This window comes from Carassius carassius, chromosome 5, assembly GCF_963082965.1.
Source record: "Carassius carassius chromosome 5, fCarCar2.1, whole genome shotgun sequence".
In the NCBI taxonomy this organism is placed as follows: domain Eukaryota; kingdom Metazoa; phylum Chordata; class Actinopteri; order Cypriniformes; family Cyprinidae; genus Carassius; species Carassius carassius.
The window spans coordinates 33,544,303-33,568,332 of NC_081759.1; the positions used below are offsets into that span (position 1 = coordinate 33,544,303).

Genomic DNA, 24,030 nt, shown 5'->3' on the forward strand with positions numbered 1-24,030 from the left:
TTGTGGATGTATGCTGACAGGCCTTTCTAATTCCTCTTTATGAGCTTAGAGGATGACACGGGTGTTTTAACTGAGCTTTCACAGCAGCTGAAATCCACAGACTGGCCTAAAACCTTGTTGGTTGCCTTTTAAGCACATCAGACAGTCTACATAAAAAGGATAATTATAATTGTTTAAAACAATTCATGGACTGCCATCAATGTGCAGTATGGATTATGCAGCTTTTTTCAGCAGATGCAGTATTAGTCAGCCTCTGTGAGAGTCGGGTTCTCGCAACACTAACCTGATTTGAGCAGAGCTGTGTTTTAGATGTGATATTACTCTCTTTTCCCAGGCAGACACAAGAGATAAGAAAGCTTCAGGTTTAAATGGTACTCTCAAATAAAGCACACACACATAAATGCATCCAAACAGTGCCCTCGTTTTGTAAATCTGTTAAAAAAAGGCTTTCACTGCCCCGTCTTAAGTTAGGATAAGAAATCAGCTGTCACGGTGAAATGGAGGACAGGAGGCAAATGCAAGTAAATGATGTTTATTGAAGGAAGTTTATGGTGAGTGGATGTTGGAGAGTGACGCAGGGACCTCGACGGCAGCATAGACAGGTGAGTGGGTATCTTGAGTGCGTTGGTGGATGATGGTGATAATCCAGAAGCGACCGAACAGGAAACAGAGCATGAGCAGGAACGCTAGAGGACGAACAGACATGAACCACGAGGATCTCAAACAACGATCTGACAAACAAGAGACGAAAGACAGGGCATTAAGTAGGCTGTTGGAATGAGCTGCAGCTGCCGCTGATCAGACGATCACCCACATGAAACAATCAACATGACGTAACATGAACCCAGCAGGAGACGGTGAATTCATGAACCGTGACATCAGCTGTAAGATTTAAATGTAATGGCCTTTAGAATTTCATCTGCACTGAGATATTTCTTTTTAAAGTGTTCCAGAGGAAAATGTCAATCATAATCAGGTTTAGTTGTCTTTAGTCATTACTGAAAAATGTATTTAGGTCACTACTATTCTGGAAGTTTTTCTGTATTTAATGGCTCTCTGGAACACTTGATTCCGATTGGTCAGTTGTGGCTTTGCTAGGTCAAATATTTTTGATCTCTAAATGGGATGTTCCACCATTGCCATACTGGCACAATTTTTATGTTTCATTGCAGATGGATAAATTAATTTTTTTTTTTTTTTATTAAATATTAAATCATAAGTATGTTGCAGTGTTCGTCTTCCCAGCTTCTAACACAAGAACTTCTTGCTAAAGTTACAATTAAATTATGAAATGTTCTCTGAACTTTAAAACGTCCAGTTTGTCTTGGTTATGGGAGCGTTCTTTTTTATTTCACAGACATGGAAATGTTATTTTTGACGACCACGAATCTCCAACTAAAATGTTTCAAATGCATTCGATAAACAATGTAAATAATACAAATAGAAACTTTGCGCTTAAGTTTTAAGAACTTTATATTGAGACCAGTTAACTCTGAATGAACTTCCATTAACGTTACTGAAAGAATGATCACCTTAGAGAACCTTGACAGAATGTTACCCAACGTTCTGAGAACGTCTAGGCCAGACTATTTTTCTGAGCAGAATCTATAAGCGCTAATGTACAAGATAATGATTTATTACAAATCAAATCAACATTTCATGGAACATGACAGCCTGAGCCAGTCATGATTTTATCGCCCTATCTTTGTTTATTTTTCAACGATGACATATGCTGAATGTTTATTATCCATTAAAATAAATAAATAAATAAAACGAATGAATAAATAACATTTAGATCATCTGCCTATGGTACATTCGTGTAAATTTGAAAGCAGGCGGCTGTGGTTTCGACTGTTTCCCTTTGAGAACTTTTACGTTAAGTGCGCAAAGCTCTTTGGAAACGATTTATTTTCAATTGATAACGTCAGTAGCCAGGTGGGCCTTGAACATTAAAAATAGCTCACGCACAGGAAAAATGTGGTTTAGTTTGTCCAAATGTGTTCCTCACAGTTGTTTGTTCCTAAGCAACAGAGGCGCCTCGCGCGTGCGTCATTTCCTCCAGAGCGCAGTGTCGGTATCTCACTACGGACTCAGTAGTAGCGACAAGAAATCCGAGCGAGGCACACTGACCAGACGCGCTGCTCTTCTGAGCGCAGCTTCCAAACTTTAAACGTTCTTGCTGTGTTTTTGTTTCTTTCTCGGAGCCGGACGCGTCTCTCCGCCCGTTTCTCATCGCACAGTGAGTTACCAAAAGGATTAAAGTCACTATAACGGGCGTCAAATCCTCGCAGGACTTAATTCGGGGTTGTTGTTTGCCTTTGGAAGAACAGTGTACTTTTTCCACTATTCAAAGTGATTATTAAACTAATTTAATTAATAATCTAAAGTTTCGAAACTACATTGCACTAGTTATTCTGCGTTGTTATTTTGAAGACTCAACTCAGCATGGCTGGGTACAGGTTTAACGCACGAATCGCTGTGCGCTTCCGTTTTTAGCAACAGTCAGTGACCGTGCTCTGTTCCTAATGCCTGATGTGAAATCCCCCTGTGGTTCTGAGGTGTCCGAGAATGAGCACGGATTTGGAGTGCGCTTCTCTCAAGTCAGGCGCGAACTCCCTAGGCTCCGGTGGCCGCGCGCTTTCCGTTAACGTCAAGAAGTTGCACAACGCGCTCAACGTGCTGCTCAACGACTTCGAAAGGGAGCAGTTCATCCACTGTCTCAACGTTTACCACGCCAAGCGCAATGTCTTCGATCTCGTGCAGACTCTCAAAGTCATTCTCAACACACCCAAAAAGCGCCAACTCTTACCCATGCTGCGCCTGGTCATACCCCGCTCGGACCAGCTGCTGTTCGACCAGTACACATCGGAAGGGCTTTATCTGAAGACGGATCTGCTGGCAGCCAGTGTTAAGCACGAGTGCTCGGAAGACCTCAGCAGCACGAACGCGCATGTTGGAGCATCCTCCGTGCATTTTCTGCACGAGTCCGAGCAGGCCGGTCCCAGTCACGGATCCGTGCACCAGGCTCTGGTTTTCAGCACCGCGGCTGAGGTGACAGCGCCAGCGCTGATGCAGGAAGCGCCTGATGAAATCCGCCAAGTTACGCTGAAAAGGAGCAAGAGCCACGAAGGCCTAGGATTCAGCATACGGGGTGGGTCAGAGCATGGAGTTGGCATCTATGTGTCTTTGGTGGAGCCGGGATCATCCGCTGAGAGAGAGGGGCTCAGAGTTGGAGACCAGATCATGCAAGTCAATAACATGGTGTTTGACCGAGTCACTCATGGAGAGGCAGTCAAGGTGATATGCGATCTCGGTGTTAGTGTGTGTGAGTGAACGTGTTTTTTTTTTTTTTTTTTTTTGCAGTGTTTTAAACAGTTCATGTTGTGAGAAATGAAAGACATTTTTTGGGGTTCATCAGACTGACGAACTGATGGAAACTTGTAGAAAACTTATAGGAATCTTATCAAAAGGGCAGTTTTTGGATAAGGTTACTGCAAAAACTCTTTAAGTAAACTCATTATAAGAGACATGTTTTAATGAACTTCAGTTGCAATTGTTGGTCTTTTACCATTTCTGACTGTTCTTTTAATCAAGCAAAAACTTTCCCTGTGAAAAACCAATGGGACACACTGAATATAAATAAAGATATGTATACCAACTAAAATAATAATAGTATTAAAAAACATTAAGGATGGTTTGAATGCCCTAATATGAATGAATGAATTAACAATTTAAATTATATCTTTTTAAAATAATGTATTAATTTCCAATAATTTCTGTTTTATAACTTCAACAAAACAAAATCTAAATTTGTGCTTTGCTGGGTGCACATACTTCTGGTTGGAAATCAATGCTTTACAGAGATCTGTCAGTGTGGCAGTGTGAAGAGCCCCAGTTGGTCTTTTCATTTTTACAGTGTTGACTCTCCTTTTTTTGTCCCAAACAACCCCATTTGATTTGGTTGGTTTGGTTTGTTTTATTTATTTTATATAGCACTACTAAAAGAATCCCAAGGGTTACCCACAGTGCTTTACATAAAAGCAAAAAAAAAAACCATCACACACATATTGACCAAACTAACAATCACAAATAACCTATATAATTTAACTCACATAAGCTGCTACCTCAGAGTGGGCTTTCAGAAGTCTCTTAAACATTGACAGAGATTTAGATCTGATATGTAACGGCAACTCATTCCACAATCTTGGCCCCATTACTGCAAAGGCCCTGTCGCCTTTTTAATGATGATTTGTCCTAGGCACTACCAGAAGTTTAACGTTTTCTGAGCACAAGGATCTAGGGGAGTTTTAAGGTATCAAGAGGTTTGTGAGGTACAAAGGTGCCTGGTTGTTTAATGATTTATCTACAAAAATGTAATTCTTATATTTAATTCTAAAACAAACAGGGAGCCAGCGCAAATTTGCGAATACCGAAAAAGTAGAATCATATTTCTTTACCCTTTTTAGAAGCCTCACTCTCACGCATTCTGAACTGATTGTAATTGAGCCAATGATGCGGCAGAGATGCCCCTGTACAATGAGTTACAAAAATCGAATGTATGAATAACTCTTTCGAAGTCAGCATTTGCTGTCAACAATTTTTTTTTTAAGTTTTAAAAAAACTTTACCAAAAGCATGTGACACAGAATTGATTTGTTTTTCCATTTTTAAATTAACATCGATTTGAAAACCTAAATCTCTAACCTATGTTTTAAAATATGGTGTCAGTAGGCTTAAATCTAAAAGTGATTTAGTAGAATCTTTTGCTGGCCAAAAACAATAACCTCAGTCTTCATTTAACATGAAAACATTTTTTGCCATCCAATTTTTAATAATGTTTTAAACACACTGAGAGGGAGTCAAGAGATTTCGTTGGGTGTTTTAGTGGCAAGTAGAAGTGAGTATCATCGGCAGAGCAATGGAATGATACTCCATGCTTACTAAATATGCTACTTAAGGACAGCAGATACAGTATAAGGAAAACAGTGTGTTAGAAGAATTGATCCCTATCCCTATTGGCCCCCCATGGAAGCAATCTTTTCCTAGAGATTGAATCTCCATAATTAACTGAGAAATATCTGTCACTTAAAAAAGTGCTTTCACCCTCCCTCCATTCATCCTATAAAGTCCTTTACCAGTGTCACAGCCCTGCAGAAAAATCTTTGGCCAGAGTCCCAGTCAGAGTTAGTGGCTTTAGCAGGGCTAAAATCAATCTTTAAATTATTTATTTATTTTGCCCAGTTGATTACACAGTACTGTGCACTAGCTTTTGGCTTCAACCCCAACCTGGCCTTTGCCAGTGTGACTAAACTCTTCACATGGTCCTAATCCTCTTCACATTTGCTATCACTCTCTGTGTGTCCAAAGGTAATTTCAGGAAATTGGATAATTGATTCAAAACGCCCTATTAGAGCTGCGGTGCTGGTCTCAGGCATTGTGAAAAGAATTGGAAATACTGGTGTTTTATCAACTGTAACATCCATTTAGAAATTTGCCTGTGGTAGAATCTATTATCATCTCTAATTTTAGTTCTAGATTTGAGAGATAAATCATAGGTTACATAACAATTGAAGCTTGTATAGTTTGGAGAAGAAGAGCACTGACAGGCAGCCACCTCACTCTAACTTTCCTCTCCTCTTTGCTTGCTCACTCTCTCTCTCTGACTATTTGTGTGGGCAGGCTCATTCTTTATATATATATATATATATTTTTTTTTTTTCAAGCGTTCACATTAGACTGCTGAGGGAAGTGCGGCGTTCTTTTGTATCGTCCTTGCTTTGTTGTACTGCCTGTCTTACTCATGTCGCAGTCTTGTTTGCCTATCAGAATTGAATCCACAAACTAAAAAAAGCACAGAGAAAATAACAATGTGAGTCAAATCGTTGCATGGAAGCTCAGTCCTGTATCAGCTACACTCGGCTTGGCACTATTCAGACAGTTTTTGCTTTCTGTCAATCACACCAGCAGTATCAAGTATAGCTGTTTAATTACATTAATATTGTAGTTTATATAGCGGAAGTTCAGGGCCTGACGTCTGTTTGTGAAGCTTTATTGTGTGAAGCTTGATTGCAGGTTCCATATGGAGGGATTAAAAGTGATTGACCATGTTTTTCTCAAAGTGCCAGTCTGTAAGCATTTCTAAATAAAGATGTTCGAGGTGAGAATTGGCCGTCTCACATTGCCTGTGAAGTTTACTATGAAGCCTAGGTGTGAATTGATCTGATTTGACAGTATCAGAGTTGTTAACATGATATCTTATGGAAGATGACATGGCTTTTTGGGGAAGTCGTGGCCTAATGGTTAGAGAGTTGGACTCCCAATCGAAAGGTTGTGAGTTCGAGTCCTGGGCCGGCAGGAATTGTGGGTGGGGGGAGTGCATGTACAGTTCTCTCTCCACCTTCAATACCACGACTTAGATGCCCTTGAGCAAGGCATTGAACCCCCAACTGCTCCCCGGGCGCCGCAGCATAAATGGCTGCCCACTGCTCCGGGTGTGTGCTCACAGTGTGTGTGTGTGTGTGTTCACTGCTCTGTGTGTGTGCACTTTGGATGGGTTAAATGCAGAGCACAAATTCTGAGTATGGGTCACCATACTTGGCTGAATGTCACTTCACTTTTCACTTTTTGAGGCAAGCTTGTCCATGGTGCATTTTATTCTGGACAAGAACAACTCACTGGACTTGCTATCACAAATTGACCAACCAGGATTGTCATATTTTATTTATACAAAAAAAAAAAAAAAAAAGGATCTGAGTAATACAAAAACTACCGAAACATTGGGTCGTTCTGTTAGACCCAGGAGCTGGGTAACACAAAAACTACCCAAACACTAAAAAAATAACCCAAAAATATTACCCAAAAGGCTCAACCCAGCATTTGGGTTAAAAAAAAAATAACCCCGGCTTTTTTAGAGTGTAACATTCAACATTATTGAACCACTCTTTATGCAATATGAGTATAAATATTACACCTGCTTAATATCAATGAAACATAAGGTTCTTGCAGGATTCCTAAAGAAAACAAAACAATTGTAAAAAAATAAAATAAAAACAAATGTTTAACATTCTGAGAACCTTTTAACTTGGATTTCACAGGTTTTTCAGTTTGTATTTATGCTCTGCATGGAATCACTGAGACTGCGACGTTAGCACTGCCCCCAACTGGACAAAACACCCCCACTACGAGAGAAAGCTGCAGGCGTGAAGTGCTCTTCACATGGGATGCGGCACATGGCGGAACCGAGGTGCCACCCGTGCCATGGTCCCCAGGGCGGACATTGCTGCAAAAGTCCAAATGACCCCACACTTCAGCTTTGTACACCGAAATGGGAACTGGAAAATGTTTTCATCCTCCATTACTGGCAGCAAACTATATTAACGCTAACGATAGTGGTGTGCCATAATGCTAGTATCTCCTGTCACTGTTTAAATTAAGAGATGAAGACTGCTGTCTAGCAGTTGGGATATGAACTCAAAACTAAACAACTGCTATGAATCTTGCATGATTTTTTATATATTTTAACAGATATTTATATTCCGTTTTTGTGATATATATACAGTATCGCAAAAACAAAATATTGTGTATACATGTATCGATATTTTCCTACAACTCAACTCATCTTTCAAAAACCACAATGGGCACCAAAGTGCTCTACATGAAAGAGTAAAACAAAAACAAATACATGCAATCCATATAAATACAAATTACAACACATAATTAAAAGCCAAAGAAAATAAATACGTTTTTAACATCCTTTGAAAAGACCCTAGAGTAGGAGATGTTTTTTAGGACAGGGGAAGCTCATTCCTTAGTCTAGGGGCAACAACGGCAAACGCTCTATCTCTTCTACATTTCAAGCGTGATTGAGGAATCATCGGGCACAGTTGATCCTTAGAGCAAAGAGATCTCAAAGGTTGATATAGACAAATTAAATCATGGAGAGATTCAAAAACATATAACAACACTTTACATTGAATTCTGTATCGAATCGGTAACCAATGTACTGAAATCAGAACAGGAGTACAACCCGAATTCCGGAAAAGTTGGGACGTTTTTTTAATTTTAATAAAATGAAAACTAAAAGACTTTCAAATCACATGAGCCAATATTTTATTCACAATAGAACATAGATAACATAGCAAATGTTTAAACTCAGAAAGTTTACAATTTAATGCACAAAATGAGCTCATTTCAATTTTGATTTCTGCTACAGGTCTCAAAATAGTTGGGACGGGGCATGTTTACCATGGTGTAGCATCTCCTTTTCTTTTCAAAACAGTTTGAAGACGTCTGGGCATTGAGGCTATGAGTTGCTGGAGTTTTGCTGTTGGAATTTGGTCCCATTCTTGCCTTATATAGATTTCCAGCTGCTGAAGAGTTCGTGGTCGTCTTTGACGTATTTTTCATTTAATGATGCGCCAAATGTTCTCTATAGGTGAAAGATCTGGACTGCAGGCAGGCCAGGTTAGCACCCGGACTCTTCTACGACGAAGCCATGCTGTTGTTATAGCTGCAGTATGTGGTTTTGCATTGTCCTGCTGAAATAAACAAGGCCTTCCCTGAAATAGACGTTGTTTGGAGGGAAGCATATGTTGCTCTAAAACCTTTATATACCTTTCAGCATTCACAGAGCCTTCCAAAACATGCAAGCTGCCCATACCGTATGCACTTATGCACCCCCATACCATCAGAGATGCTGGCTTTTGAACTGAACGCTGATAACATGCTGGAAGGTCTCCCTCCTCTTTAGCCCAGAGGACACGGCGTCCGTGATTTCCAACAAGAATGTCAAATTTGGACTCGTCTGACCATAAAACACTATTCCACTTTGAAATAGTCCATTTTAAATGAGCCTTGGCCCACAGGACACGACGGCGCTTCTGGACCATGTTCACATATGGCTTCCTTTTTGCATGATAGAGCTTTAGTTGGCATCTGCTGATGACACTGCGGATTGTGTTTACCGACAGTGGTTTCTGAAAGTATTCCTGGGCCCATTTAGTAATGTCATTGACACAATCATGCCGATGAGTGATGCAGTGTCGTCTGAGAGCCCGAAGACCACGGGCATCCAATAAAGGTCTCCGGCCTTGTCCCTTACGCACAGAGATTTCTCCAGTTTCTCTGAATCTTTTGATGATGTTATGCACTGTAGATGATGAGATTTGCAAAGCCTTTGCAATTTGACGTTGAGGAACATTGTTTTTAAAGTTTTCCACAATTTTTTTACGCAGTCTTTCACAGATTGGAGAGCCTCTGCCCATCTTTACTTCTGAGAGACTCTGCTTCTCTAAGACAAAGCTTTTATAGCTAATCATGTTACAGACCTTATATCAATTAACTTAATTAATCACTAGATGTTCTCCCAGCTGAATCTTTTGAAAACTGCTTGCTTTTTTAGCCATTTGTTGCCCCCGTGCCAACTTTTTTGAGACCTGTAGCAGGGATTTAATTTTAAATGAGCTAATTAAGTGGATAAACGTGTAACATTTTTCAGTTTAAACATTTGCTACGTTATCTATGTTCTATTGTGAATAAAATATTGGCTCATGTGATTTGAAATTCCTTTAGTTTTCATTTTATTAAAATTTAAAAAACGTCCCAACTTTTCCGGAATTCGGGTTGTAATATGGTCTCTCTTTTTGGTACCAGTTAAAAGCCTAGCAGCTGAGTTCTAAACCAGCTGCAGGAGAGAGAGAGAAGCCTAACTCACACCCAGATACAAAACATCTCAATAGTCCAGACTAGAAGACTCAAAGGCATGAACAACCATCTCCAAATCACAGAAATAGAGGATAGACTTCAACTTGGCTAAATATCTAAGATAAAATAAACTATTTTTATCAACAACATTAATTTGGCGATCAAATTTATGCTCTGAGTCAAAAATAAAGCCAAGAACATTTTTTTCCCCCAGGGAGCAGTAACAGATTTTCATTAGAATCCATACCACATCCTTTCTGACCAAAAACAATTAACTCTGATTTGTCCTCATTCAATTAGAGAAAGTTGCTTGCCAACCAACACTTCACATCAGCCAAACAGTTATACAAAGACTCAAGAGAAGATAGCTCCCCATATTTTAAAGGTAAATAAATTTGAGAATCATCAGCATTCAGATGGTCATTTATACCGTGCTTAGCAAATATCTTAATTTAAAAATAAAAGGGGACCCAAAATTAAGCCCTGAGGAACACCCCTAGAAAAAAATTCATATTACGAAAATAAAACAAAATAAGTCACGTGAGAGGAGGCAATGCCTCCATCATGATATAATTGGATATGACTACATATGTATATATATATATATATATATATACATACACACAGTGGTGGCTCCTGCCAATTCTATTGGGGGGGGGGGGGGGGCAAATGTTTGCATGATTAATGAGGATAGGTCACCCATTCAATTGATAAATTAACGTTAAAGATGTAAAGGAAACTGAACTATTATAGTATTAATTAAAAATAAACTGACTCTAACAAGCAATCTCTTGCATTCTTTATGTTTCTATATGCATATTAACACAACTCGGCAGCAAATGAAGACTGAAGCCATGATGTGGTTTTCCAAAAAACATATTTCAAAATGAGTTTAACAAAAAATAAATGAAGTCACATAAATCACTATTTACACAGCTCACTTATATTATACTGCTCATTTACAACATTACTTACTTATATTACATTGTTCACATACATTACAATGCTTACTTGCATTACTCACTTTATCTGCGCTGAGGTAACGTTCGCCAGGATGTCGATAAAGTTGAACTGACAACTGAATTTGAGTTGGCGTAGCTGTCCCCAACTCACTCTTTTTTTTTTTTTTACATTTAATAAAAGCAGTTATTTCATTTTTTTTCGTTGTTAATATTCAAAATAGTTTTTAAATATTATTGGATGTCACACCAATCTTTGCACAAGTTAAGGTTACACACGATGACGAAAGCACGTTAGTGCAAGCCCTCCCGGAACTCATAGAGATTGCATTGCAGTGCCTATAGTTAGAAAAAACATGTATTTGAATGGAAGTCAATGAGAGCAGTCGGGGAGTCTTCTAAGTCTGACAGAAATAGCCAAAAAAGGGGCGGTACTAGACAAAACGAGATTTGACGCTGATTGGACTAATTAGAGGCAAAAAAAGGTCTAGAATAGTGAAAGCTAGCATTACACTGTGGTTGAATGTGAAAGAAAAAAACCCCTCCCTTTCACATTTTGGTGGTGCGTCGACCAATCGCCCCTAATGGAGAAACCGCCCCAGTATGTATATATATATATATATATATATATATATATATATATATACATACACACATGACCATTTTGTCAAGTCAAAATCAAACTTCAAATGGCATGAAAAAATGATCTGAGATTTGTGACCACTGACCAGTTCACAGAGCTCAAATGACTGATGTTCCAAAAATAATTTTATTATGAAAAAGAACAGCTGAACACAAGTCCATAAATAAAATATATAATTGTTTAAATTAAATATATATTTTTTACAATTATTACTGCTTTGATTTATTATTTTGAAATAAATGTAAAATGCTTAAAACACTAAACTGATAAGATAAAAAAACAAACAAAAAAAAAACATATATATATATATATATATATAATATACAGACAGTTACACTTGAGGATATTTTGTTTATGTGCCTAAAAAATCTTTGATATCTTCTTGATGACACAAACCTTGGTCAAATTCAGTCACCAGTTGTTCCTCTTTTCACTGTGACCAGTGATTAGTTCTTATGTACTAATTGTTATGTACTAATTCTAACCCACCCTGACAAGACTAATCATTATTCTACATGGTAAAATCCTTTTTTATATGAATTCCAGCAGTTCTTCCAGCATCATTGGTCCTCGTTAATTGCCGTAGTTCCTGTTTGCGTGCTAAGCTAATAGGGGTGTTCAGAGCCACTCCTGTTGGGATTCTTGCTCTCGTTTATTAATTGGATCCATTCTTCTTCCCATTAGGACCTGAATAATTCATAAAAGCCGTTAATTAAGCAGACAGTGTTTAAGCCAGAAACACACTCAAAGCTGCCTCTGCCGTGAGCTTTGATTAGTTCTGACAGAGAGTTTGGCGTGTGATGAGATGCATCAATGGGTGGTTAACAATAAATCGAAGCACCAGGAGTTCATTTATTTAATCGTTACGTGAACTGACATTACACATACTCCAGTTTAGTGTGATTACTATCATAGCCTAGCAAAAACACACTCAAATCCTGTTCAGTCATCTAAATCTGCATAACTAAAGCTTTGCTCATTGTTTTTAAAGTGATCTGCTGAATAACAGGGGATTTGACAAAGAAGTACAGCAGGCAAAGTCACATCGTCTGCTCTCGCCGTCGGAGTCTCACCCCTATTGACCTGCCAGTCTTAAGTAATTATTCTCAATGACAAATTGTGCCAGCAATGCAAATAATGGCGACACAGCTGTTTGTACTCTTCTGTATTTCAAGTCTTAAGTTGATCCCCTATATTTATCTCTTTTAGTAGAATAAGCATTAAGAACTGAGAGTTCCCTAGTTACGAGAATAGCTAATAACAACCCCCATCCCATTCCCAGCACACAGTAAGCCCGAAACAGTGTGCACTCCACATCTGATGGCTCTGGAACAAACAGAGCTCAATGGCACTGTTATTTTCACCACCATGATGCACATTGACCATTTTATAATGTATAGAGGGAAAGTCAGAGTCAGAGATAATGCTGTGGGTAGAGAGTTTGTGGTTATGTAAGTGTCAGAACAATGAAAAGCTGATTTGTTTTCCGACCACTGGGGATCATCAAAGACAGAATGGGTTGGTGAAAGATAAGATGGTTCAATTTATCAAAGCAAGAGAGATGGTTTTTTATCATAGCTTGGAGCAAGAGAGGGAAAGGGAGCAAAACTGAGAGGGGAGGGGCAGAGGTTGATGGGAATGGAGTTTTACACAGTCCATCTGCCGCACTGTCATGGAGATTTTAAAAGGCCAAACGGATGCCGGAGGAACCAATAGATGTAGAGTCAATTAGAGACCTCTTTTCCCCTCAGTTTTAGCTGAGAGGCTTCTAGAAAGAGAATAGTGTAGACCAACCATGATGTTGCAAAGTGCTTTTCCTTCTTGACAAAAACTCAGATCAGACCTACTGCAAGTATGAATAAAAAACTTCTTTCTAATGCAAGACCCTGAATGAACATTAAAGTGCCCCTATTATGGATTTTTGAAAATGACCTTTTTTGCAGTGTGTAACTAATGTGTGCTCTGATAAAATGAAAAAGTGTATAAAGTTATTGTCTCTCAAAAGAAAGAGTTGACTCTGAATTATTGAAACGAGTCGTTTTTAAAATGAATCCCAAGCCATTTCATGTAACATTTATATTTAGTCATTTAGCAGACGCTTTTATCCAAATGAGGACATCAACATGAAACATTAGCATATTGCCCGCCCACTTGTTGGTCTTTTCGCGTTGGTCTGAATGAATATGCTAATTTATTCTTTTGCAACTAGGTAAAATAGCGTTTTCCCAGGTAACGCTGTACCCAAAGCAGCACTGCACTCACAAACGCTGCTTTATCAGACATTGCAGGAAATGAAAATGAGACCAATTGGACCAATCACCACAGATTAGCGTCACGCAAAAGGAGGGGTTTGGTAAAATTAATCGGTGAGCGAATCGTTTGGGAGTCATTGAGCACGTAAGGTAAAAAATAAATGCATATTATAAGACAATGAAAGTGTTTTTTGACCTTGCATGCATGTCAACCTGTTGTCAGGGACTCCCAAAACCAAAATATGAACTTTTCATTACCCATAATAGGGGCTTTAAAGCTTTACAGTCTGTTTATTCTATATTATTTACCAAGACGTGCTTGATTTATGGTTCCACTGGAAAATGGTAAAAAAATGTACTGTAAAAAAATCCAACTTGAAAAAAAAGTAACCTTACTTAAATACATGTGCACATTTTTGTTCAAAATCTGTCCAAATGTCTTTTGAACATACAGTTTAAGAAAGAGCAATGTTTTCAAGTTCCAAGCATGCTTTACTGCTTGACCTAATTATGTGGCAACATAAAAAATGATTATTGCTTTTCATTTTACTGGTTTATTTGCTATTGATGTTGTTTCTGTTAGTTAGCTGGTAATATGGTTCAGAGTTCATATTTTTACTGAATTAGTAATTGTTGATCTGACAATTTGATCTGAGATTTGTGTGTAAAATTATATATGCATCTCATTGCACCTTTGGGATTTTATATATTTTTTTCATATCAGGGTAATATGTTTGTCTCTAGTTTTAATAAAAAATAATTCAAAATCAAACATGATGAAAGAATAAGGTTTGTATGTTTAAGTTCTTTCGAAGAACAAAAGTTTTAAGTTGTTTGCGTTAAATTAGCATTGACTGTAATAGGTTGCCTTATTTTTAGTTAGGTCAGTTTAAGGTGTTTCTTTTTTTACAATGCTGATAACACAATAGTGAGTCTGAGTCTGCACAAGGGGAATTTAACTTGTACTCTATAATTACCTTCTGGTAGAGCATGAACGTTTGTAGTTTGTGGTCATAGATTGCCTGTGCACACACCTCTGGCCTTCCTGCTGGGTTTGAATGAACTAGATGATTTCTTGTTTGTAGGGATCTGTGCCCTGTCTCTTCTTCTGCCTCCTATTATCCCTGGTGAATTACTACATCTCACCCTGTCGCACTCTGCACTTAGTTAGAATACAAATTCACTCTGTCTCATACCTTAAACCTTGTTTTTCATTATTCTGTCATGAAATTTTAAAAATGTTTTGGCAATTAATTGGCTCACAGAGGTGCATATTATTTCTTAACAGATGATCAATAATGATTGTGTCGAGATTATGGCTTGGTATGAACTGATTTTTTTGAGGAGTTAGACCACAAAATGCCAGGAGTTTTTTAAACTAGTGTCTACATCAAAAAGATAATATTGATTTTGTTTAATAATTTATTTAAGACACTGCATAATTCGCATTCTACCATTTGTGTTATGGTAGTGGAAAATAGTAATAATGCAAAAGGAGGAAGTGTGTCCAAAAATTTGCCTGGTAGTGTAAATGTCAGTTATTTCATTAGTTCTTTATAAAGTTGTGTAATTTAAACTGTGGGTGTTTTTGAATGGCTGACTGGGTTGTTGTGAAGAGAGAGGCATTAATCATCTTCACTGATGAGCTGTTTTGCTCTTTGTATAAAGCTTTACCTACCAGAACAATTTGAAATGCTGTGAAATGAAGCACTGTAACCAGCTACTGTTCGACCTCTGTCATGACATTTGGCTGCCTGTTTAAATTTCTTTCGGTTTATGTTTGCTTCACTTTGATCTCCTTCTATTCAAGCCCCAAAACAGCAATTACCACAGTGGGGACAGCGGTTTCGTACTGATGAGTTGGTAAACTTGTCTACTATTGTTGCTGCCTGCTGGCCTTGACAGATATTAGATCAATCTCGCAGAACGCAGAAGTCCGATTCAAGATATCAGAACGTGTCTGACTGCTGCCCTTGGAGGTGACATATACTCCATCTGTACTAAGTGCCTGGCTGTGCATTTGCTGCATTTACTGTGCTGAATCATGTCAGTGAATCAACAGTGAAGCACAGCGGTTTTTGTGAGACGACAGTTTGTTTGCGTGGATGCACAGTAGCTCTGTTTTTATTAAAACTAAATCGAAATTATTGAAATTTAAGACATGAAGCAACAAGAGAGACAAAGAGCAATTGCAAATGGTAGACAAAGGTAATTCTCTATGCATATGGAAGGTGACAACAAATGTATCTGCCCTTTTAGTTAGCTTGTTTTATGGTAAAACCCAGCCAATTCCATGTTCTTCTGCAAAACCAGTTTTGCTACCCATTTTTTAACCCAATACTTTACAGAGAAAAAAATCTCTCAGGCGCCTGCCTGAATGAATATCACTTTCTCTGAATTAAATGTTTGGTTCAAAGTTTTTATCCATGAAAGCTGGATGCTTTCATGTATTGCATTTTCTAAGTGGTGCATTTCACTGTTAAACTCTCATACTGTTTGGGGGTGTTGTCCAGTCTTGGGCCTGTCAGATTGCTTTCAAAAGCTGAACGAAAAGGTGAGGGAGAGCCTTCCGGAATTTATGGTGACTGACAGTTCTGTTAATACAAAACATATGCAGCAGAGCTGTGTGGTCATGTGTTATATGCAGTGTGAATGTACAAAAGCTGAGAGACAGAGAAAGTTTGTGTTAGGCAGTGATTAAGTAGACTTAAGTGCTTAAGTGGATTTAGCTTTAGTTAAATATTCTTTTAAGAATTTTGTATGTATCATGTTGGCAGTACAATTTGTAAAATGTCTCTGAGAGCATGGATTTAAAGCCTTCTTTCCTGTGCTAACCAAGGAGGTCTCACAATAACTTGCAGAGAGAGAGAGAGCCATTTCCATTCATATTTCCAATATTTCCATTAGTCTCATTGGCAGTTTTTTATTTTATTTTATTCTCCAAGAATATTTTGTTACTTTTATAGCTATCAATAGAGAAACATTGTTATTGCTAGCATAATAGTGCAGCTATGCTATCTAGCAGCACGCTAAGGGAGTGATGCTAACTCGCTAATTTCTGACCACTATTGTGCTCTTTCTCATTCTTGAGAGAAGTTGATTGGACAAAAATTAATAGTTCATGAGTCATGAATATTTTGTTTTTTTACTCCCAGAGGAGACCAGTATTTACCACTGTTTTGTTTTAGAAAGAACTAATTTATCTCACAAGGACAGATTAATGTGATAAAACATTTATTATGTTACAAAGATTTCTTTGTTTAATTATCGGACTATCCTGAAAATAAAAGCATCACAGTTTCCCCCAAAATTTCCCTGCAAAATTGCAGCGAAACAATTTTCAACACTGATAGTAAGAAATGTTTCTTGAGCACCAGATCAGCATATTAGACTGATTTCTGAAGGCTCATGTGATCAAAGACTGGAGTAAGGGTTGGTAAAAATTCAGATTTGCCATCACAGAAATAATTACATTTTTTAAATATTTGAATCAAATTAAAATAATTTTCCCTTTTTTAAGTTTTAGTCATCCCTGTTAACTTTTAGCAGGTACATATGACAGTGTATATCTAGAAAACAATAATTCACTGTCAAAGTGTTGAGTTTAAAGTGCGAGCTATGCTGAAAAATAATGAATCCTAAAGAAAAGCATAGGAATAGCGATGAACTTTTCATCTAGGGCATCTTTTTCAATCTATATTTTTTTTCCTATTATTCTTCTTATTTGGAGGCCATGCCGTTTTTCTCCAGTGCTGTTATGTGACCGTGTACTGAACACATCTAAAATCAAAATTTATACTGACGGTAATAGGTGCTATCGGTATTTTAATGGAGTGTGCATCTTTTATTTGCTTGTCTTCACACTACGTTGCCACAGTTAATGGAACGATAAACAAGCAAATTAAAAAACTGGCAGCCCAGGTGACTCAAATGCTCTGTGATCCTCAGATCTCTTTTAAAGAGTGAGGAGAGTTGGATATAAACCAATCTTTCTCGTTTCCAGACAGTAAATAAGTTGCTTTGTGAAGCTCCTTTTGGGCATGTTTGCAACTTTTTGTATTTATCAGCAGCTGAAAATGAACATACTGTATGCAGTAAACCTTCTCTGCAAACAGAGATAACATGTTTATATTTATCTCACCTACCTTTGCTGCCTTCAAACTTTTCAAGTGAGATAATTTTGTGCCTCCCTTGAGGCATACGCTCTTGACCTTTTCTTTTATGAATGGGTCATGAAATTTGAAGAGTCCTTCCTTGTGCACAATATGAGTCCTCCATCCAGATTTACAAAGAATGAGTAACATATGAAGGCTTGATAAATGAGCTGAGGTACAGAAATGAAACTGAGAGGAAGGAATGAAAAGCATGAGCTTGATTTATCACATAAGGCAGAATGTTTTAAGATTTGTGCTTTTATGGCAGGTTTAGTGCTCTGATGTCCCTAAAGATCTTAATGTAAGATATTTAGCATCATCAGTGTGTTTTAGCGATAAGCTAATCTGACAGAGGGAAGGCTGAGATGTATGTTCAAAAAAGTTTCTCATGTTAAAGAGTGAAGGTTTTCTTTTCTTGACATTTTTTTTCAGTGGTGTGCTTCAGACCTACTTTTTCTTTTTACTGTTTAATGGTGTTTCTAGGTCTGAAGTCTTCAGGGGTAGTGCACATATTGCAAGGCTTTTACGGGCTGTTCCGAAACTGTCCACAGATCCCTGGGGTTTAGGACACTGAAACTGCGACAGAAAATATTGTTTAATTATTAATCCTCGTAAAACTGGATTACACTGCTTTTTATGGTATCTCTTTACACTTCAATTTGAAAAGTCACCTACAAGATTCAAAGTGTTTCATTTTTAATTGCAGTATGTACAGTATTATGGGATACCTGTACAGGTGTGCTATATTAACAACCAGTTTGTAGATTCCATTAATTTGCAGTTGTGATGATTAATATGCAGAAAGGAGACCGACTGAGAGCAGAATAAGCTCAGATAAAGCCCAGAGGACAGGCCACATCTGTAGTCAAATCTCCTGGTCATCATCGTTTTTGGAAAATGTAATATCACTAATGAGATCCCTTCGACATTTCAATTATTTTTCCAAATTTAACTTATACTTTTGTTTTCTTTTTGTTTTGTACAATTTAATTGTATATTATCATCTCACACAGCATGGATCAGCTTTTTCTATAATGTATTTCAGTAACATATCTGATATGATTATTATTAGCATCAAACAAACAATATAATTCTTATTGTCAAGAATTAAAGATTAAACTGAAAAAAAGAAAAATGATTGCTCAACCACAAGTTAGGTGGCGATATGAGTCAAGTATGCAAATGGCCTTTGAACAGAAGAAGAAGAAAGAAGTAGTATGGCACACTTTTTCCATGCATCCGTTTTCATAGTGACTCAACGATTCATTGCGCTGTTGAGAATGTCTTGCATGTTAACCAGTGCCCGGTTGCATAAAGCACCTTAAGTTTGTCCCTTAAGTATGAGACTTAAGTCGTGACTTCCCCTTACCTAAGGGAATGATTTAAGAGTGTTGCATATAATCTCTTATAATCTTATAAACTGAACAAAAAGCAGAAACGTAAACACGATAAACTCACGATTGCAACAATATCTGGTTTATGTGTGTTTTTCAGGTCATATCAAGGTAATATGTAGGAAAATAAAGGAATAAAATATTATGGAATATAAATTAGCTCTCGAGTGTTATGCACTTATGTTTGAGCTAATTATGTGCTGTATGTAATTTGATCAATGTTTATATGTGAACAAATGCATAAATTAAAATCTGTTCAACATATAAAGTGGCCGATCATGACTCGTAGAAGAATTTTGTGTAACACTTAAAGTGATATTTTCCAACCCTTATGCTATACTTAGGAAAATGACAGTGAAGGGGCTTTATGCAACACTTAAAGGGATAATCCACCCCAAATTGAAAATTTTGTCATTAATCACTTACCCCCATGTTGTTCCAAAGTTATGAATAAAATTTGGAAGACTGAAAAAAAAAACATCGATGCAATTTGTCTGTAATTGATGTATATATTATATACTTATTATGACTGTGAATTTTGTTTGATCAAAATAAACAGTAAATTGTAAATGGACGTCAATTTAAAAAATATACCTTTTAGGTCAATAAAGGTACAGTTACAGAATCGGCCAGCAGGGGAAAACATGCTATACTAACTAGTCAAACCTTGTCCCTTTTGGTTGTAACCTTTCCACCATTTTAATTTTAAAAATAATTTTACTGTCAGCTTTCAGTGTTTGCAACTGTGGCAGCAGATTTGCATAGCTTAGAATGAGTAAGCAGACCCGTCCGTGTTAAAGGCTGTGAGGTCATTGTTTAGTCATCTCCGACTCTGTCACTACTCATTATATCCAGGTCAGCACAGGTCTCAGTTGGCGTCTGGTCCGATAGGAGCAGGGAATAGGATTGTTACACGTTCTTATCGGAAGAGGGCTATGTCTGCTGAGGCTCAGCACAGAAATGTCAGGTGTGTCCTTTGCTTCTGTGATGAAGAGACACTCGCTTGTGGTTTATTCACTAAAGCTCAGTTTATAAAGTCAGACGCCCTCATTTTCACACTCACTCTCTCTCCTTATGTCTCCCTCTTTTTTGTTTTTTGAGTGTTCTTTCTTGCTGCAGCTTGAAGAATTATTTTAAAACACGTGTTTTGGCTCTGGTAGTCTGCGACTAACAATTATTTTGATAATCGATTAGTTGGCCAATTATTATTTTTTGATTAATCAGATTAAAACCCTATTTTTTATTTTATTTTTATTTTACTGACAAAAACACATTATTCCACATTCTGCTCAATGTCCTAAAAACAAATGTGCCAACTGAATGCTATGAAAACATACAGTGCATAACAATTTATTAGACAATTTATTTAGTCATAATAAAAAAAGATTAAATACAAATATTTTAGGAATCTTTAAAAAAAAGTATTCTAAAAATGTTATTGTAATTTTTGGACAAATAACAAACTGAAACAACTAAATAGTATTTATTCAAATAATAACAAAAATGGCCTCCTTTACCTTTGATAACAGCTCAAGTGCTTGCTGGCATTGTTCATGTACTTTTTGATTAAATGGGTATCTGAATAAAAAATCACTATAAAGCACTTGAAAATTTTGTTCTTCCTTTCTTTCTCAGATAACAGCAATAATTATGTTATGGCATTAAAAATAGCTTACTACTGTTACTAAAAAGCTTACATATATTGGAGGTCTAACCAATACAGAAAGCTAAAAAATTATTTTGGTAATTACCAATACTGTTAGCTAAGAGAAGCAGTGGCACAACCCTTACATTGGTAAAAACCTTACATAAATTTGTTTTAATAAATTTCACTGTAGGCTATATAGTGAATATAGTTTAAATCTCTAGATCAAAAATGTAAACAATAATTTAATAAAGACCAATAAAATCACAGTAATGCTCTGCAGGAACACGCGTCGCATGCACTTTGATCACAGTCATTCTCCTCTTACTGTAATTTCTTTATCCTGTAAAAGCATATGATATTTATATTCTGACAATTATACGCTGCGTTTCCTTCACAGTTCCTACTCTCATTTTAAACCTAAATATAAATCTTAAACAACCGATATTTTAGCACACTGAATGTTTTTGCTCTGAATATTGTCTCCCTTGCCTCTCTGCGTTCCATCTGTTTAATGCGTGTGCCTGCCGGTCTTTCCGTTAAGATTATAATGTAATGCAGACTGTCAGGATGGGCCTTAATACAAAAATAGAAAGGCTTGCGTGAATTTTAGACATTTACAGATAAGGATATGACCGTTAACTAAAACTTTTTTGCACCGAGGACGCACAAATAAAGTTAGCACCTGTCAGGCAAGCCATTACACTAATGCATCAACTTGAAGCTTAGAATAAAGATTTATCATGTTTTGAGCAGCTTGGATCACATACTTTTACAGCAGGAGCTCATTCTGTTTCCTCCGATATTTGTAGATGCATTTTGTCCATAGAAATGCATTATTCAGTGCTGTAATTTGATGCGACCGGCTGCAGATGTACGTGCACTGTGGGCAGACCAGACTAATTGATAATGAGAATCATTGTCAATGATTTTTATTTATCGATAATAATCTATTTTATCGATTAGTTTTTTCTGCCCTAGTGTATGTGTTTTTAAAAGAAATCTTACGCTCCCCTAGTAAACTGTAATATATTTAAAACACATTTATTTCATACTACATATAGTACATATCAATTACTGACATGTCACTGATATAAAAATTATAATTAAACTTTATTTGGAGTACTATCTGTGCACAATGCATGTTTCTTAACTATAAGGGAAACAGGTCAGTTTAGCTCAAATATATTATAATTTATATTTATATATAATAATATATAATTTTCAAAGGGAATCATTTAAGAGTTTAAAGGGAATTTGGACAGAATCACAGTTTTACGGCTGATCACTGAGACGTCCAACGATTCATTGAACAAGCCGTATAACATCAACTCTGCAATAGATATTAATATCCAAAGTAAAGTGAAAACACTATTAATTAGCACAGTAACAAGATCGGCAGTATAAGACATTAACGTGTAAGCACAAAACACAAGATACTTCTCTTTTCAATATGAATATGGCTTTATTAGATAAATCTAAGACATATAACCTAATCTAACACATAAGCACACACACTCACACATTCACACAAGTTGCAGGAAGAGAGAAAGTTAGGAAAGAATAAGTTTAAGAGAATGAAAATGTGAAATCCCAAATTTACAGCAATACATTAAATTGCATAGACATGAACAACCATCAATCACTTAATTAACTCTCGCTTTGAGTTCCTCAATGAGGTTAAACTTTATATTATATGCACCAGTTAAGCTAGAATCAGGAGGTAAGTTACTTGTGTTGCCTCTGTAAAGGGGGTTCCCTTTGTTGTCGTCGAAAAGGGGGTTTCCTGATGTTGCTGATTGGCTGGAAGTTCAGTAGTCGTTGAAGTGACGTCTTGGGAAGCCAGTGGTTGGGTGTTGGCTGAAGATGCAGAGTTGTGGGCTGGTTGAAGATTCAGACGGGCACTCGAGGTCAGACTCTGAGACAGTGTTTGGCAAAACTTAACTCAGAACACGAAACTCTCAACGGAAAAGCAAAGAAACTAAAGTAAAAGAATAGAGGTAAAGTTTGACGAGACTAGGTGGTGTTTCTTCTCATTGTGGCTAGGTAGCAGCAGGCATGCAGGCCAAAGTACGCTGGAACAGTGCTCAAAGAATGCAAAAAGTAATGGCAAAAAGCATGGCTAAAAGTGATGACTAAAAAAGCAACATCTAAGAGCTAAACTAAAAGCAAAAGCTAAGAGCAAAATTTGATGGTGTCCTGAGCATTTAAAACTGGCCTTTCGTCTACACCTCAAATGTTGTCTTGACCGATTAGATATTGTCTTTGCTCATGGTGTTGCGATGTTTCCAACATGTTGGATTTATTTGGCCCGATTTCTTCTCGTGTGTGGTGTCCCCCGAGGACAAACGATCACGCAGCTTGTGGACTGTGGCGTGTAGCCAATCAGAAAGCGAGGTGACGAGGCGGTGAGGAAGTACCAGGAAACAAAATCAAAGCAGCCGGCGGCATGGCGCACCAGAAAGTCCGGTGGACGTCGGAGATGGAGGACTTCGTCTCCACTTTTTTGACCATCGCCTTTTCTTGTTTTTCTTATGTTTTTTTTGGTTACAAACAAAGCACAAACTATGGCCACTGCATCCTCTTCGTCCGCCATGATTGTTTACTCTGAAGTCACATTTGATCTCGAGGATTTTGCGAGATTTCCCATCTGACCTGGGAATGCTTGGGAGCCTGGGAGTCAAATTGGTTCTAAGTGAAAGTGACATTCAGCCAAGTATGGTGACCCATACTCAGAATTTGTGCTCTGCATTTAACCCATCCAAAGTGCACACACACAGAGCAGTGAACACACGCACACACACCCGGAGCAGTGGGCAGCCATTTATGCTGCGGCGCCCAGGGAGCAGTTGGGGGTTCGATGCCTTGCTCAAGGGCACCTAAGTCGTGGTATTGAAGGTGGAGAGAGAACTGTACATGCACTCCCCCCACCCACAATTCCTGCCCTGCCCGGGACTCGAACTCACAACCTTTCGATTGGGAGTCCGACTCTCTAACCATTAGGCCCCGACTTTCGTGTGTGATGTGTTGATTTTGCCGTGTGGCTGCACACCACACATAACATTTTTAGTTTTTCACTTACCATGCATAACTTTCTTTTTCCTCAAAAACACAATCATGTACTGTACATACATGCTGCTCACATATTATTATAGCACAGTTTGTGCTGATTACAATGAGACTAGACTTTAGCCATTTAGATATTTATAAGAAACTGAAAAAAGCACAAATCTCAGGGCATGACAAAACTTCTCCAGGCCCCAAAAATACCCTTAGACTACA

The 24,030-nt window shown here is 37.6% G+C and overlaps 1 protein-coding gene across 1 annotated transcript in view; it reads left to right on the forward strand.

Moving 5' to 3' along the window:
* The first annotated feature begins 2,104 nt into the window (after positions 1 to 2,104).
* The window catches only part of whrnb (whirlin b), a 69,912-nt gene continuing 47,986 nt past the window's right edge, over positions 2,105 to 24,030 (forward strand). The window contains exon 1 of the mRNA XM_059550810.1: positions 2,105 to 3,297. Coding sequence (XP_059406793.1) covers positions 2,569 to 3,297 — 729 coding nt within the window. The 5' untranslated portion in view covers positions 2,105 to 2,568. The remainder of the gene's footprint in view (positions 3,298 to 24,030) is intronic.